The 18149-nt window shown below is 40.2% G+C and overlaps 1 protein-coding gene across 1 annotated transcript; it reads left to right on the top strand.

Annotated features, from left to right (window-relative positions):
• The first annotated feature begins 12101 nt into the window (after positions 1-12101).
• On the top strand, positions 12102-14060 carry id3 (inhibitor of DNA binding 3). Its single transcript, XM_063909482.1, has 3 exons — positions 12102-12517; positions 12830-12903; positions 13318-14060. The coding sequence occupies exons 1-2, from the start codon at positions 12218-12220 to the stop codon at positions 12881-12883; spliced, it is 354 nt and encodes a 117-aa protein (XP_063765552.1). The 5' UTR covers positions 12102-12217; the 3' UTR covers positions 12884-12903; positions 13318-14060.
• The last annotated feature ends 4089 nt before the right edge of the window (positions 14061-18149 follow it).

Raw genomic sequence — 18149 nt, 5'->3', positions numbered from 1 at the left:
AGCCACCAGTGGCTTATTTGGCTAATGTTTGACACAGCTTCTCTCCTGCTGTTTAACTAGTTTAGCATTTACCATTCCACTGCAAATTGTCACTTATAAACTCAATGACTGCTGTTCAGCAAAGTTTTTTTTTGAGTAGTGAATAAGTTCTTAAGAACTGCATGAACTACTAACTGTGGCCTCTTTCTGTTTCCCAATTCTCACAGGAAATCCAGAATAGCCGCTTCTTAATAATATTCATGAGATGTTGGGCCACAGCAGGTGAAATGAAACTTGTCTTAATTGCCTAGAGTTGACCGGACTAATGCATTGGTGTGCGGGTAAGTGCTCTAATTACAGCAAAGTGGATTAGCAGCTATTTCAAAATGCCACATCTCTACCTAATGTATTTTTTGAATAGAATAGAATTTGTGTAAGTGCAGAGTAGACTTGGTTATTGCCGTTTCTTCATGTGGCTGTAAAGATAATGTGGACAATCTTTTTGAGAGTGACAAGTATATGAAATGGAGTTACGGGGGATTTGTGGTCTCTTATATGAACGAAAAAGGGGGGGGATTGCCTGGGAGCCGTCTTGAGAACTCTTTACTTTGTCATGTGGGTTTCTCTGTTTAATCCTATATTACAGGAATTTATTAACACTTGCAATGCCCTTTTTATGAATGTGTGTACTGTACTTGCAAAAAAATGTTTTAATGGCAAACTGCATCTAAATTCAAACCTCCTGTTTCCCAAACAACAGAAGGGCAATCATGCTTCTGTCTAATTACATAGAACCAACGTGTTTCAGTTGCTTTTTTTATGGCAACAAATTGTAAAAACTGCAGTCTTTTCCCGTGACGTAAATCAATAACACTTGAAACCACTGAGCTCTCATTTTCCTCCCCTTATCTAACAGCTACCTTGTTGTTCACTTTGTTATTTTAACTTCAAATTAGCTGCAACACACACATACACACACACACACACACACACACACACACACACACACACACACACACACACACACACACACACACACGATCTTATCAGCACATTAAGATATGCTAAGTAACGTGCATGGTCAACGATGCGCTTGAGTGACCCCTGAGTTCAATTAGCCCCGGCATGCAGCCTAATTTCACAGCGTGACCCCTGCTGCTGCACAGACACACTCACACAGAGTACAACTCCCTTTAAATGTCTGCCGGTGATCAATGTGTGCTTTGAAGGGAAGCACCAGCGAGGCGTTCGAGGGAGGGGACCGGGTGAGCCAACGCAGGTCCCGAATGGACAATGGGGAGCGGGGGGTGAGGAGGAGCAGGAGAGGAGTAGTAGTGCAGTATGGGACAAGAGGTGAGGAGGGTGACATTTTATCCACAGTGATGGATGGATGTTCACATACAGAGAGATTGTATCTTTCGAAGGTAGGCAACCCTTGACCAACCCATAAGGCCTGATGTGAAGACAACAACTTCAACATTTGTTTTGAAATGGAGAGAGAGGTCATGAAGCAGAGATATGTTTGTTAAGGTGAAGAGAAGAAGACAAGACCAGTCTCAACAGCATTTTGAGAGAGACACTATCGGCATCTGACCTCACTGACCTTTCTTAACCTAATACTTGTAGAAATGTCTAGGGATTCCTGCTTTTTTGTATACAGTATTAACATCACAACTAAGTTCTGCATTGTCCTATCTGACTTGTACAGGGTTTATAGTTTTTACACGCATTTAGTCTATTTCACGATGTTCACAGAAATAGTCGTGCCCCAGTAAAGGTCCTGTTAATGGGAGGTCCACGGATCGGATGCACTGATATCTAAGGTCAAATTCCCAACCATGCATTCTAGGTCTTTATGTTTATTGCAAAACTAGAAAAAAGAAATCTCATAAAATGTTCAGGAGAGGGATTTTGATTATGAAACAGGCTTTATTCTAACAAAGAAACAATAATGCATGGTTTATTGTTGTTATTTTAAGTGTTGGTGAACATCTTTGTTTAAATAAAAGTGGGTTATTATTGCTTGTATTTAGTATAAACATGATTATTTCTGGCCTTCATGGAGTACACATGTTAAATGAACACATAATATACAGGCATAGTTTTGCTAATTGATTTATCTTTGCTTCCTTATAAACAGATATGGACTTAAATTTAGTCGTTTGGAAGAAATTATGAGGGGGCAGAAGCCAAAAAGATCAAACAAAACAACAGTATTAGGCAATAAAAGTGTGCAGGAAGGAGACGAGCGGGAGGTAAAAGGAAACCCTCTGCCCTCTCTGTCTCCAGCCAGTCTGCTGCAACATCTGGAGCTCACATCAGCACTCCTCAGAGACTGGCACTGCAGGAGAGAGAGATGAGAAAATGGACAGGGGGAAAAAAAAAGAGAACAATCATATAGACAAAGGTGATGAGAGACATGTAAAAGAAAATGTTGAGGTGAGAGGAAAAAAAAAGGAAGATGATCAGTGCACAATAGATCTGAATAGAGCTGTGTTCATACATCTGTGTTTGTGGTCTGTGTGTGTGTGTTTTGCTCATGATTTCCCAGTGATCATATTCAATGCAGAGCAGAGAGAGAGCATGAACACTGGTTAGCTGCTGTGGCGAAACGCTCTGTGTGGCAGGAAACACAACAGTGTGTCATCTCTGCAAAACACTAATGGAAAACCTCACTCAGATATAAAATGTGGGTGTGAATGCACAAAAGTAAGTGTGTGTTGATGTGCGTGCATTTGAATACATGCATGAGTTGGAGTATGTACTAGGTATCTTTTAAAAGATTAAATGCAACATCTGCTATTGCAGCAATTAACTCGAGAACCACAGACTCTCGTTTGAGATAACAAGTGAGACTTCCCCTAGAGAAAACAAAACAAACTGTAACCTTTTCACAACATTTCGTAACAGCTTCATTCAACCAGAACACCTTGTATTTTAAAGCTGAGCTATATTGGGTTTAACTGCTGATTTATCTGCTGTTTAAGCCTTGTTTGCCATTACATTTTAAACAGTTTTGTTTTGATTTATCAATCCACACCTGGGTTATGTTCTCAGTACATTCTGTGCAGTGTTTGATATACTATTTTGGTGACATATGGCAATAAAGCATATGCTCAACTGTTCAGACAATCACAGGAAATACTTAGTGTAACAATCAAAATTCTCTGAATGCTTCTGTTGAAATGAACCACATCCATCTGTGTTTTACAAGCAACTCAATTTCTCACAACTATTTGGAAATTCTGTTTAATCCTCTTGTCTTTTAATTGGTTGCAACAGGTTTTACCCATCTGCTGTCTAAACAGAGCCACACTGATTTAGATATTCTCATCAGCCCTGAGAACCAGAGATGCTAACCTTTAGATACCATGATGGCCTGAGAGTTGACCTTTTTCTTGGCAATTTAGAGTTAATATTTTACGTCCTGACTGTGATAACAATGTCTCAACCGGCTTGACTCACACTGGTAGCTATAAGGGGATTTAAGTAGGTCAACTGTTGGGAAATCAGGTTGATACCAAATGTACTGGTCTACTAATGCAGGAGGTGATAGGGTGTGTGTGTGTGTGTGTGTGTGTGTGTGTGTGTGTGTGTGTGTGTGTGTGTGTGTGTGTGTGTGTGTGTGTGTGTGTGTGTTTGCCGGGGTGGGGGGGTCACAGGGATGTTCTTGACTGTGTCATCTCCAGCAGCTGTTTCCCTCAAACCCTGCCTCGCCCCCGTCCCCCCCTCCCACCCCATCGCCTCACAATGAAACCAATACAAAGGAACAGGAAGTGCCTCCCGTTAACTGGGGCCCAATCAAAGCCATCATTATTCCCGTGTCAGATTTTTTACAGGAAATAGCTTCTCAGAAAATATGCCAGCTGTGCAGGGAGTGTGGTATTATTGTCTTACAGGTCTTGTCTGTCATTGCTTTTTTTTGGTTATCAGTCGCTGCTAACAAAAGGACACATAGAGCCGTCTCGACCACGTGCGTGGCACACTGTAACTGCTGTGCGTTCACAAGGCAAGCCAGGCACTGTGTTCTCTGGGGTTGCATGGTTATTGTGCATGCTGTGAAAAGGGCTCCCCTGCTGTGCCTGCACCGGCTTATTTGGTTCCCATCCTGAACCGAGCAATTGTCTTTTTAAAACCGTTTGAGGGGAGCTGAGCCCAAAGAGCACACAGATGCAGGAGTACATACATGATCGCACACACACACGCACACAAAGCGTTGCCTACTGAAGCCGCATCTGTAAGAACGCTGCTCAGATTACAGCATAAACGGTGGGTTCAGGTGAAGCCTAACGTTTGCCAGATGCTGCGATAAAGTCACCAGGAGGTTAGCCTAACATTGGAGTGTTGTTGTTGGTTGGGGAGGGTGGAATCATCTGCCTCCCTAACAAGAGAGGGGCACACATCTGGCATGAACACAAAAAGTCATTTATGAGCATTATCTTAAACGAGCGTGAAAAACAGTGCTGACGCTTTTGCTCTGTAGTATTTAAACCGCAGAGTTTAACTCAAATCTCGAGATCGATCAGTCTTGCAGCTAAAAAGAAAGGTAGCTTCTCTGTTTATCTGATCTTCAGTTTGTCCTCTGTAATCTCTCTGTCTCTCTGAGGCCTTACAGACGTCTGCAGGACAATAATTAACTCAGTCACTCAACGCGTTGACACAGGTGAGCACTATTCGGGATTGTTAAACAGTCATTATAGGGCTGCTGTGATGTGAATGAACACACTCACACGTTTGATTGACCGCTAACATTGCTTAGCTTGTCTATCACGTTAGGCTGAGGCCTATTCAGTTACAAAAGGCCACTGTTGACTATATTAACGCTGATAAGATAAAGGGGATGTCCCATCTGTCTCAACCCCTCCACGCTTCTCCCCTCTGTTGACGCAAAACCCGCAGCGATAAAATATCTTTACATGTGTGCCTTTTTTGAATACAATGCAAAGACGCAGTGATTTCTATCAGTTTTACACTACCTTTCAAAGGCTGGGCTTTGTCAGGCCTATCTCTTGTTTTGGCCAAAAGGACTGCTCTGCGTCCTTCACTGTGAAGCTTATCAGCGGTGTTTGAAGTGCTTGTCTTTATCTGAGCTCACTGTGTTGAGGTCATCAGCCTGACCCTGTGGTCTCTATCTCTGCCTTCACCGTTTCTCCTCTGCCTTTTTCTTGTAAAAAGATTGGACTACAAATGTACTAAATTACTTGTAGCCCCAAAGGGATACAGCAATGCAGAAACTTTTGGTATTATTTTCCCAAGTTTTGAGATATTCAACGTTGTCATTTTTCAAAATGTTGTCGAGAGTATTACTGCCTTTAATTTGAAAGTATACATATGGAACTAGTAAACAAAAAGAGAGGGTGATGACATATGGCAAGTTTCCTGCCTTGAACTGGGAGCATTGTAGATGTCTAAGTGGGCGTTAGACCAAAAATAGCTTTGTGACAAAAAAAAGAAGAGAAAAATAGTGGCTGTGTTGCTGTTACAGGTACCAGGCAGACAGTAAGATATGACCTAGTACAGCCTATTTGAGCAATACATATATGAGTATGACAGTTTAACAGATGCCAAAACGTGTCAGTGTTTAGTTTTACTACAGTTAAGTACAAGAAGAGAGCAGTTTTAGGTCTTTGACTGGGTCAATCAGTACTTTTCTGGAATGATGTTGCATAACGTTCTATTGGTTACATTACTGTTTAGTTTTTTTCCCTGAAAGCAATGAGGTATCTGCATATAACAATGCATTGTTTCTGTTCAGTATCGGGACACCTTTATACTTACTGTATCCAAACTAATACAACAGCATTTTGTTTGTGGGATCAATATTTATTTTTTGCAGTATTGGTAAACCAACATTTTATTGTGTCTTTTTATACAAGTCTTACATTTTTTGTATTTATGAGTTGCTGTATAAATATAGTCTTCTTTTAAGCCTAAATACTTCCAGATTGTGAGAACTGTCTTCTCCAGACCGTTTTCCTCTTTTGGCCATTCTGGGGAATTGGAGGAAGCAACATTTTTAGAAATCTTGAGTGTCTTTGACCCTCTACTTTGGCCAGACTCTTAACTTAGTGGTGGAAGGATATTTTCAGTAAATTACAGAGAAGCTAAAGAATGTTAGCAGGAAATGTCCATGAAACAATACACTCAGAACAAACATGGCTACACAGATATGGACATTTCCTGGTAGTGATACTCTCTTTAGGAATGACTCATGGCTATGTTACTTCAGCTTTTGTTTTAAGAAAGATACATGGATTTTCAAGTATTTTTGCTTAGCACTGTTTAGAAGTAGCATCACAAAGTTGCAATAGGTCAAGAGTGGGATGATGATTTATTTAACTGATAACTTCACATGATTCACCGGCAAAACAAGAAAAGCTGTATGTTTTAAAGCTCCTCACATTGGATTATTACAACTTTAGTGATGTGATGTTTTTACACACAAAACCCAATTAGGACTCGCCCTATAATGCCCAGCTCTGCAGGGTAATGACTAGATGACCAGCTGGCCGAGTGTCCATTTTCCCTGAGTGCTTATGTCCATCGAGGGATGCTTTGGACGTCACAACCCCATAATTAAAGCCATTACGATGATAGGTGATGGGGGTAGGGGTGAACAGAAATCTTACCTTAAGAGCGTATAAATAAAGCCAAATGGAGAGAGCGATTAAGCAGACAACTTTATGACAGGCAGACAGAGTGAAAGACAGTCCTGTAGCAAGGCCCATGCATGCAGCTTGTGTGTTGTGTTCGATTGGTTACGGAGCTCAGTAGTCTGCGTTAGAGCCTTTAATCAGGTCACTGAGAGCACAGACCTCTCTGCTCCCACTCTGCCCCCTCCGTCTGGAGGGCTCCAACAGGGGTGACCAAGAGGGGCACCACTGACCCAGATTAGGAAGGGTAAGGGTGTGTGCATGTGTGTGTCTGAGAGTGGTGGGAATCAGCTGTGTATCATGTCGTCGTCCCCACTGTTTCATTCATTAGCAGCATAAGGAAGAGAGATGAAGAGGGGTGGCAAGGGTGTGTGTGTGTGTGTGTGTGTGTGTGTGTGTGTGTGTGTGTGTGTGTGTGTGTGTGTGTGTGTGTGTGTGTGTGTGTGTGTAGGGGGTGGGGGACAGACGAAAGACAGTGTTAAAAGAATATGAAGCCAGTGAAAGAAAGAGAAAGTCACTGCTGTGGTGCATCTTGGATGTCAGGGAACCACTTGACCTAGAAACACATGACACACACACACACACACACACACACACACACACACACACACACACACACACACACACACACACACACACACACACACACACACACATACACACACACACAAACACACAGGTGCAGAGATACCCACCAGGGACCTAATGGCCTCTGTGTGTGTCTTTGTGAAGCCTGACCAGCTGAACCCCTGCAGCAGCAACCATAGTCAGGCTCCTCTACATCTTTCTTCCTCTCAATCCCTCTCTTTCTTTTGCCTTTCTGTCACTTGCCATCAAGTCTGTCCCACAGTCATTTTCCACACTAATGTTCTCTGCCCCTCTCAGTTTGTTTTCTTCATTGGGCTTCCTGATCATGCATACAAATTTCCTGTTGTATCTTTCCAATTTGCTCCAAGCCCACGTTGTCTCATCACAAAAACACATGCCAAAACTTGACCTTGTGTGGGGTCAGGAAACACATTAAGGCCAATGTTTGGACTTGATGCCCTCGATGTGCATAGGCCAGCTAAACATTTCATTACAACTTACCATTGTTGTTGGTCATAAGTGTTGGTTTATGGATTGGTTTATGTCCATTTAAGGTGCCTCTTCCACCTCAATTTGCAAGCTTTGCCTCCATCTAGCTTTGTTTTCCGTAAAACATGTAGTCATATTATTTCCCAATATTAAAGAGCAGTAAGAATAGACTCTAACACCCTGTTCCCATTTTGTGTAGGGTTTCACGAAAAATTCTAGTTTAAAGCACAATAATCACAAATGCCCCTCTTTCAAACAACAGTAAGAACAACATGTTTTGTGTTTTGAGTTCATTTAGGTTTGATGATTAAAGATATGTCCAAATATGGGAGAAAGCCTCAAGACTGGATGTTGATCAAAGTTGTTTTTCCCTGGCAATGTGGAGACAACGAGCAAATATCTGGGCTCTCTGCAAATGCTCATTCTGGATGTGTATTTGCTGGTTTAGAAAACAGAAGAATGGTTTTAGGAGGGATTATTAGGGCCTAAAGTGCTTCCATTAATGGTCATTCAGTGGAAAACCACAGCAGTCAGCTCTCGAGTGGTTGTAAATAATCATCTGAGTCTGACTGCTTGACAGTGAGTTTGGTAGGGAAAAGACTGCAGTGATCTCTCTTCTGGAAGTCACTTTATTAAAGGTGTTTTGACTAATCACTTCGCCTACACCAGCTGGCCCCAACCATGGTCACAAAGTCTGGCACTAACAAAGCCAGATGTTTATCCTCTTTGGATGGCTTCAGAATAAACGGACTGTTCTAGTCAGGGACGATGAAAACGACAAAACAATAGTGTGACCAACAGCTGGCAGCCTCTCCGACTGCGCAGTCGCACTGAACATTTTACAGTCAGCTTGTTTTGGTGGCCATGGGCTTTATGGCCTTCGGTGGCTTGTGTCCGACCTGCAATGCAGTTGTATGTCTCTATTTATGCCTGCATGAACCAGTAAAATATTCACACCCAAGGACATAGACAGTGTCACATGACCACATAATCATGACAACAGCAAAGTTCCCACAAAGGGCAGCCTCTGTACCTCAAAATTATTTCTTTATGGACTAACTTGAGAAAGAGTCTAGTACTCTAAAGCCCCACATTACCTCTTTCTGAGTACTTTGTATTTCTGTCGAGGTATTATAATGGAAATGTACTTTGCCGCTTATTGATTTAATTGGATCTGCTGTATATTGTAAGTTAATTCATTGGCAAAAAAAAACAAAACACAGCAGACATAATTTTCAATGAAATTATATTTAGATACAGTTTAGAAAAAGTAGTTTACATCTGAGGTCAAAAATCATTTATTGACCTATAATTTTCACTGGTGACAAGTTAGGGGATTTTGCTACAGCTGCGAAAAAATATATAAATGTTCTTAAATTACATACTGCAGACAGCCACAGACAGAAAGTGTCTTAATTCTCAAATTTGCAATGCCTAACGACCACAATGGGCACATAGAGGGTGAGTGAATTAATCAATGAATGAAGTATGTGGGTGAGTTTCTTTCATAATGCATCGTGACCATCTCATCAAAACCAGGCAAGATTATTATTGCTAAACTTGAACAAGTGACTCAAACATAAAAAACAAGTGACCAGTACAAATCAACAATGTGCATAAAATGTCATGTCACCGCCTGGGTCACTTGGGACAAAAGCTCTGGATCTGTAGGCTGTTCAAAGCTGAGGGTGAGGACTGTAGCTTCTTTGATGAAGGAAAACAGGGAGCAGAGGAGGAGGAATCCAGCATGTCACACACCAGGGATTCAAAGAATTAAGTTTCAGTGTGTTTCTTGCCACTTAATTATCCCCCACTTAAATGGGTCTGCACTTGTGGATAAAAAAGATACCCTTCTGTATACAACACGGCCTCTCCTCATGGCAGTATGTTGCTTTCCCTGCCTCTGTCTCTCTTATCTCACGAAACTACCCTCATTACTTTACACTCTGTTCTGTTGTTACCAAAAGTAGAAAGAGACACTTTGTTTATGTTGAGAGAAGGTGCTTCAAGAGGTAAAGACATGAGAAGAGGGGTTAGGATTTCAATACTGGACACACATTGAGTCATAGAAGTGAAACAGATGTTTAGGCTCATTATTATGTGGTAGTATTTTTATTACAACCTAAGTATGTTGCTGCCAATAAAATATACTGGGTTGAAACTTAATTGAGAGAGAGAAGTAGAGAGGAGGAGAGAGGAGGGGGCGCTGCTAATTATGCATGGCGATTGTTGATGGCTTGATTGTCTGCGTCCAGCTGCATGGAGGAGCGGGGAGAGGGAGAGGGAGGGCAGAGAGAGAGGCAGACTCACTGACGCCAGGCTCGGAATTCTCCCATCCATTGAAAGAGAGACTTGATTGTGTCCGGGGCCTTTCCGACAAGCACCTGATCCTTGCCCAGACACACTAGTGTGTGTGTGTGTGTGTGTGTGTGTGTGTGTGTGTGTGTGTGTGTGTGTGTGTGTGTGTGTGTGTGTGTGTGTGTGTGTGTGTGTGTGTGTGTGTGTGTGTGTGTGTGTGTGTGTGTGTGTGTGTGTGTGTGTGTGTGTGTGTGTGTGTGTGTGTGTCGCGCAAGGATTTGAGCGTTCTGGAATTTGCGGACAAGCACTGTCATGGGAGGAAATTCTCTGTTGGCACTTTTGATATCCTAGGAATAGCCTTTATAGTTCCTAAAAATAGCTACTGACAACACACTGAGCTATGAAACCCAAGAACATCTTATCTATTTGTTCGTACCCAGTTTGCTACATAAGCAAATATGAAAAATGATTTTCCCACCAGACCTGGGAATTTTTGTGCAATATTTTCCCTCCCATCGACATACTTAAGAAAGATATTTAAGGTCAAAGTCTTGTTTGGATACTCTGCACTGCTCACACAATATATCTCTAAAATAGCACTGGACTGAAGTCCTGTCTCACGGTTCAATATTGTGGTTTGCTCTTGAGTAAGGTCGCTGAGTGACTTGTCAGGCAGGGTCAATGGTTGTGGAGAGGGGGGGGGGGGGCGTGATTGCCATGAGGAAGGCAGTGACTTGAACATCTGGTTAACCTCTGTATAATGGCAATGATATCTCCAGCCATGCACTTTTACGCACAAATACAAAAACTAAGATAAAATGTGTACTGTACCTTTAATTGCTTGTAATCTTAAAAAAAGCGTTTTATAAATAATCAACATTTTATAGCTCAATTAAAGTAACACAACTGTACATATATTAGTTGCAATTGCGTCAATAATAATTGTATGTTGACTTTTTCACTTTTCATGAAGAGATTCTCATTATATGTTATTATATTTATCATAACACAGTATTTGGAAGAGATCTCCTCTAACTTTGTTGAGTAAAACTGCAGTTAGGAGGAGGGAAATTGGGGAGTAGAGCCATGTCCGTGAGTGACAGACCGGTCAGCCTATCGGATCTCTGAGCGTCTCTGCTTCTTATCCCTCTGGTGGTGGACGGGGGAGGGCGGGCCGTTTGCCAAAGAGGGGAGTGCGCTTCGGGGTGAATGGATGACGTCGGGAGGCTGGCGCCAGCATGTCTGGGACTGGCGCGTTAGATCAACACAGCTGGGCCGGGATAGGACACACAGCTGGCTCAGGCCTGCATTCCTCCACAAAACAGGATTGTGAGAAAAGGGGAAAATAAGACCCAAATAGGAACAGAACGGGACGTGCTTTGATGTAAACTAAAACGTAGCAACATTTGGAATTGTTCAAATATAACGTTCACAATTAAACTGTTTAACCCAAAATATGTTTTGATTTTAGCTGTAGCCAAAGTGACTGGAGAGATTTGTGCACCCATAATATTTTGTGCGTTTTAATTATGGTCCAATACACTGGTACATGCAACAGGGCTATAAGAAAATGGACAATAAAGCTATCATAAACATAAATAATTAGTCATAAATTCATATCAAATGATCAAGTCAGATATGCAGTCAAATTTAATTTACAGTAACAAGTAAAAACAATAGGCCAGATTTATGGAACATGATAAGCTCAAAGTATCTCCATTTCACTGAGATGTAGCTGTCTATGAAATTAAAAGTGATATAGTGTCTGTAGTGAAATATATAATTATAGTGCCATCTCTTATTGAGTAAGGAGGCCTGATTGTAAACAAAAAATATCCCTAATTGTGACAAAGATTCTTCCATTTTAAGAACATTTCTATCTATTCCAACAAATACAACCAGCTAAAGGTGGTGATTTAGTGATTGACAATACCCTTTAGGCATCCCAGCCCTAATTTCCTCATTCTTTCCAAACCTTCCACAAGGTGAAATCAACCAATGAGAATAGCCTTGCTCTTCACACAAGCCAATCAGAGCACGATGCGAGGAAAGGGGCGTCCGCAAGTGGGCAGTGTATAAAGAGCTAACTGTACGTCGCTGTCAGAGCACTGTAGTATTTCAGGACAGCGATAGAAGAACAAGGAAAACCGACACCACGGTATATTCAAACATCAAGCTGAGTCTTGTTGTTATTGTTTTCTGTTTTCACCATGAAAGCCATCAGTCCCGTCCGTTCGGTGAGGAGCTGCTACAAGGCCGTGTGCTGCATTTCGGAGCAGAGTCTCGCCATCAGCCGGAATAAACACTCGTGTCTGGAGGAGCCACTGGGCGCCCTGTGCGATATGAACGACTGCTACTCGAAGCTGAAGGAGCTGGTACCGAGCATCCCGCAGAACAAGTCGGTCAGTCAGGTGGAAATCCTGCAACACGTTATCGACTACATCTTCGACCTGCAGATCGCACTAGAGGCGGAGGACACAGCGACGCCGGAGATGGTTCTGTCAATAAAGGTGAGGGGAAATGCGGGCTGCAGGGTGGATTGATGCTTGCTCTTTTACACCGACTTTCACTGTTGCTTATTTGCACTCATGTGTTGTTCGACCTATAAAGTGTTGTCCACAAAGTAACACAATGTGCATCCACGATTGCATACATAGCGTTGATTTTATATATTAAGACTATTAGAGGTGGCAGTATGGTGTTCCATGATGTGTGATATTGTGGAAATCATGTTGCATCCCCACAGTTATTATTGTTTCTATGCATTTAGAATGAGAGTCTTGTCAGCATCTAACACTTTGCTCTTTTTGCTTTCCATTCAGACTGCGGACCTTGCTCGCAATTTCTCCAAAGAAGAAGGGCGGTTGTGCCACTAGGAAAAGGATGACAAATCACGGTATGTCGGCATTTTATCATTTCATTATCATTCCCTAATGTCTGCCTAAATTGAAGAAATCCCGAGATAAGTGTTCTTAGAAAAACCCTCATACCTTCAGGGCACTCGTTTATGATCATAACAGTGTCTTGTTTTGACTTTGAAAATGAAAAAGCCTAAAAACCAAAACTTTTAATGGCTTTTAGAATAGTGTAGGCATTGATGTGCTTGAAGACAGAGGTCCCCCTACCCTTCACATTCACCATGGTTGCCAATTAGACAGGCCAGTGAATGTAGCGGATTCATTGCTATCTGCCTGGGGTTAATGAAAGTTCCATGCTAGGCGCCAGTCTGTCTGCTCTCCTCTGCAGGGAGGGGGAGGGAGTTTGAGAGAGAGAGATCTGACTTCACTTTTCTTCCTTTCTCTCCATGCAGGTGCAGGGAAACACATGTCTCCACTTCACTCCGGGCAAGAGGACAAGAGGGGCAGAAAGGGTGGGATAGGTATTTGAGAGAGAAGAAGGAGGAGGGAGGTGGAGGGTTTAAAAAGGAAAGACAGGAAAAAGTGGACTGTTTCCTAGATGAGTGGGGATCAACAGTGGTTCATGAGCAACAACACAGAGACTCATTCTTTGGCCCCTGGACAGACAAATCAACACACCAAAGCAGAAGTCAGGATTGGAAACTGAAAGCGACTGGCTTTGTATGCGCTCATCCAAAAACCTGGGATCCCCTATAGGTAGACGTAGAAACATTGTTACATTGTTGTTTGATTTTCCTTTATGTGATGCATTCCAAACCAACTTTATGGAGCTTAAACTTCACCCCCAACCTGAACTCTTTGTACATCAAGTCTCCCGTCATCTCACATAATTATCCCTGCATTAATTCTCCCCTTTAATCTGATTTCTAATGAGACTGTTACAACTTCATACAGATGTGTACCTATCTGCTGTGGGTATGTAAGGTGTGAGTCAATTTGGATGTTGGTATTTTTTCTGAATGGGGGTTTGGGTTTTAGGTATAATCAGAACTCTATAATAGAGTTAATTGTGAATGTTTGTGGGGATTGTGTAATTTCTACGGACTATGTGCTGTGAGTTTTATAAACTCTTTATTATAAACTTTGTATGTATGTTTGTTATGTAATGACATGAAATAAAAAAGTTGTAAAAACAGTTTGGCCTTTGTGGTTTATATTGACGAAATAACGAATGTGATATAACAACTTGTTAGCCAGAAAATAAAGGCGATGCTGACGTAGCGCTGGATGTCAATGAAATGCTGATATAACAGGATGTACTCAGATGAATCTTGAGGTTGAGTGGTTGGAAATTAAACGAAAGGGAGTTTCCTGTGAGTGTTTCTAATTTTCCAAAGAACGAAGTAGTGCCAGTAGGTTGAACTTCCTAAATGGTGTAAGAACAGAGGATGTTGAGTGAGCATAAACCATTTAATCATTGAACAAAAATGGCACAAGATCGGCTTGTGCAAAAAGCCTTGACCTTTGAAACTAAATAATCACCTGCAAGGTAGCATTTATTAAACTCTAACAAAAGAAACTCCTTGTTAAGTATTTTTTTAATATGCAGAGCTTCACTTTTGTCAAAAAATGTAATCAGGCCCACACAAAGAATACAACTCTGTGTTAAAAGAGCCGTTTGGTAAATGGATATCACTGTACTACTTCGTTGATCTCAAATGATGACTCACCTACTCGACCTTGTGGAGATATCTTGAATTCCAGACATCAAATGTTGGCACACCTTACCAGTGCCTCATCTGGATCATCAGCAACTGTACAAAAAAAAGTTATTTATAGTCTTTTCAAACATAAAAATTAGACAAGAAACAAAACATCTAACTCTCTAATATGTTGAAACCATGTGTTGAGGGTCGAATAGGTTGACGAAGTTTCCCAACCCTGTCCTGATAATGGTATTGCAGCTCCATCTAGTGGTAGAAATGTGTTGTTGCTAAAAGTGGTACGGTTCAAACACACTCGTGATATACTGTAGACACTGTATGGGTCATTCCAGAATAGGAGGTATCAACACTTTTGAAAACCTTTATTTTCAATGTTTCTGTAATGTATTAGATAAATATAGGTAGTAAAGTATCACAAACATTTTTTTAGCCAGCTCAGGCAACAGTGATACAATTTGTATTAGATATTTTGTTTGTTGCTTTTCAACAGCGCTCAATGGTGGGCTAGAACTTTGAAATAAATAGAAATAAATTTTAAATAAACAAAAGAAGGAATTCATAACCTGGGAAAATATTATAAAATTGAGATTATGCCAATTTATATATAAACATGTAATTCTACTGAAGATAACTCATGTTACTACAGGAAATGCAACCCAGTTACTGTATTTTACTATTGATTGATTTAATTATAGTAACAGGGTGGCAAATCAATTGTGTTAGTGAAAAGAATTGTTAAAGGAGCTGTGATGCTGAGACTATGTTTCCGGTGGCAACCACTGTAGAATGTCCGATTAGAACAATAAAAGGAAACGGTGTCCAAAGAAATGACTCTTTATTGAGTCTTCACACCCACAACACAGAGTAAGAATGATCAATGTGTGATCAGAGTTTGTATGTATTTATGTGTGTGGTTTTCAACAGTCAGCCTGCAACAGCTGGACTTCGATCCCACTCCTGAAGATGCCAGAAAAGGAAGAGGTCCTAATGAAACCTCAGCTTTATAGTGCTCAGCCATAGGTGGCCAATTAACTGCCTGACCAAAATAACAATAGCACAACTTACACATTACCAAAATAATATGAATCGATGGGCTTTTGTACAGTTAGCTTTTACTATAGGAATGCATGCTAGCTGCAGAATGGAATGCTACTTTCAAGGCAAGGACAAGCTTAGATATTCAACTAAAGAAAGATAACTTTGAATTTCATTTGACTTATTTTGATAATATGATTAACAGTGTTGAGTTGGTTAGAGTGCCACGCTTTTTCTAGACTGAATGAATAAGAACAATATGAAAATAAAAGAGAGGACTGAGCTTTTGTCTATCCATGGCAGTAGCACATAGCTTGATAATGATAATTTCTGCAATTTCCTCTGTCATTATACTGCCGTTTTTCACTTCCTCTGCCAAGCTTAATAGGTTTGAGTAAAATAATGCAAGTTAGAATTATCGATACAACATAAATAAATAGAAACTAACACAAATGAAAAAGTTATTGCAGATAAATAAACAGAAAGTAAGTGAACGTGTACACAAATAAAATAATAATACACATTTTACATATATTATTTTAGGCTAAAGCTGTTCCTGCTTTATTTACATCTAGCACATTAATATCTACCTCTTACTATTTTTATTTTTTTTACAACCAAACATAAGGTATTTTCATCAATCTGCATTTTATTGCATTTCTTTTTCACAGTACTTCTCTTTTAAAGAAGACAGTAAACTTGAATCAGATCTAATTCCAGATGTTTATTTACTGTAGATCAGGTGTTGTAAGGCATACTTGTATTGTGATTTGTGCCTCGCCTTAAGTATGCAAACCTTGGGATAATTTACTATAAACATCTTAATGTATGTATAAAACTACAAACAATGGGCAAAAACTGCCATAGAGTATACTAAACAACTAATTAACAAACATTTCATTTACAAAGTTGTTTTTTTGTAGTAGACTGCATCAAACACTTCAGAATTCATTTTACAGCCAAGCAAGTTTTCACATACAATAATTGTTCCTTGGTGTATGTCCAAAGAAACATAAATATAGATATAGAAAAATATAGGAAGAACTGCAGTAGCAGTGCAGTTTTAAGGAGTAGTTTAATGCAGCATTGTGCAACATTGCATGGGTCATTTTTTGTTATAATAGATGGATCTAGATTTACCTTATGTGTGTTCTCAATTGAAAGAAACAGAGAATGTTTAAGCATTCAATGCTTCAGGCTCCAGTAAAGAAGATCAGATTTCCGTCCTCACCACAAGATGGGGGTGTTGGATCAGGATGCAACAACGTGTGTCCTCCTGACATCCCAGGAATGTCAGCACTCTAAACACAAGATAAGCTCTGTTGCTTCTGATTTCTAAATGAACTTCCGCAGGTCAAGTGTGGCTTTGACATAGAAATGCAACCCCGTTGACCTTGCAACAAATCCAAATTGGTTTGGATCAATACAGAGATTACTGCCATCAATTTTAAAACTAAGGAACACACATGTAACCCTTCAAATTGTCAATTTACCAAACTACATATGTCCAACTCTGAATCAGTGCATTTGTGTCATGAACACATTTTTGGCTTGCCAAACAAAAGCCCATAATTTGTTGTTTAGAATGTTGATGCAACACTACTTCTTATTGTTTGGCATAGTGAGCGCTCGCTGTGAGGTCTTTCACACAATCCTAAAACGACTTAAGACATTCATGACATATTTACTATATATTTATATTTGACATTTATTTATTTATGCTTGGTAAACAGTATTCAATGATAAGTAAAAATAGGCTCTAAAAAGAATGATGATGTCATGGTTAAACTGATATGCATATACATTATTGTGTACCCATAGTGTCATATTTCTCAGTGTGCTAATTTGATGTTCTTAGCTCAATATATTGTTGTGTTTTGCAGGCTTATGTCAGCCCAAGTTCTATAATGAAGTCAACAATGAAAGGCATTAAAACCACTAATGTGGGAACAACAAGATTTAAGTAAACACTGTATCTATTAATCACATTTCTGACCACATTAACTCCAAAAAGGATCTAAATCTGAAAGAAATATTAATCTGGACTACTAACAATGCAATGTTTCCAATGAGTTGTTCTGCTGCATTTTGTAGCTGGTTATGAAGGAAAAAAGAAAGAAGGTGGAGATGATTTAAGTTGGACTACATAGAATATGAAAATTCGGGCACAATTTCTTGTTCATTACATCTGTTAAAACTTAAGTTTAATATGATAAACAGAGAACAATGTCTCAAATTCCAGCAAATGAATAATCAGATCATCTAATCCAGTGTAAAAAGCAGACAACAGTGTAAACTTTGGGACTCACCCATGACCGTTTAATGATACGGAATAAAAATGTATTTGTTAAAATATTGGTTGAATTGACTATAACTAGCTGAATTTGATTTAGAACAGTTTTAGCGTTCTTGGTTTGAAATGTCATTCAAATGACATAACAAAAGGCTTTGCTGTGGATATGAGTCTCCTGCTTTGCGTTGGCCAATAGGGGTCAAGTCATATGGCTTGGGTCGGATAGCTGCTG

This window comes from Eleginops maclovinus, chromosome 19, assembly GCF_036324505.1.
Source record: "Eleginops maclovinus isolate JMC-PN-2008 ecotype Puerto Natales chromosome 19, JC_Emac_rtc_rv5, whole genome shotgun sequence".
NCBI lineage: Eukaryota > Metazoa > Chordata > Actinopteri > Perciformes > Eleginopidae > Eleginops > Eleginops maclovinus.
The sequence above is the reverse complement of the archived record's forward strand: the minus strand, read 5'-3'. Positions and strand labels throughout refer to the sequence as shown.

What these genes read in the sequence shown, in the direction of transcription:
- id3 (XM_063909482.1), top strand. Translation starts at nt 12,218, where the DNA reads ATGAAAGCCATCAGTCCCGTCCGTTCGGTGAGGAGCTGCTACAAGGCC. An exon ending in AGATGGTTCTGTCAATAAAG is followed by an intron (nt 12,518 to 12,829) that starts GTGAGGGGAAAT and finishes CTTTCCATTCAG; the next exon opens with ACTGCGGACCTTGCTCGCAA.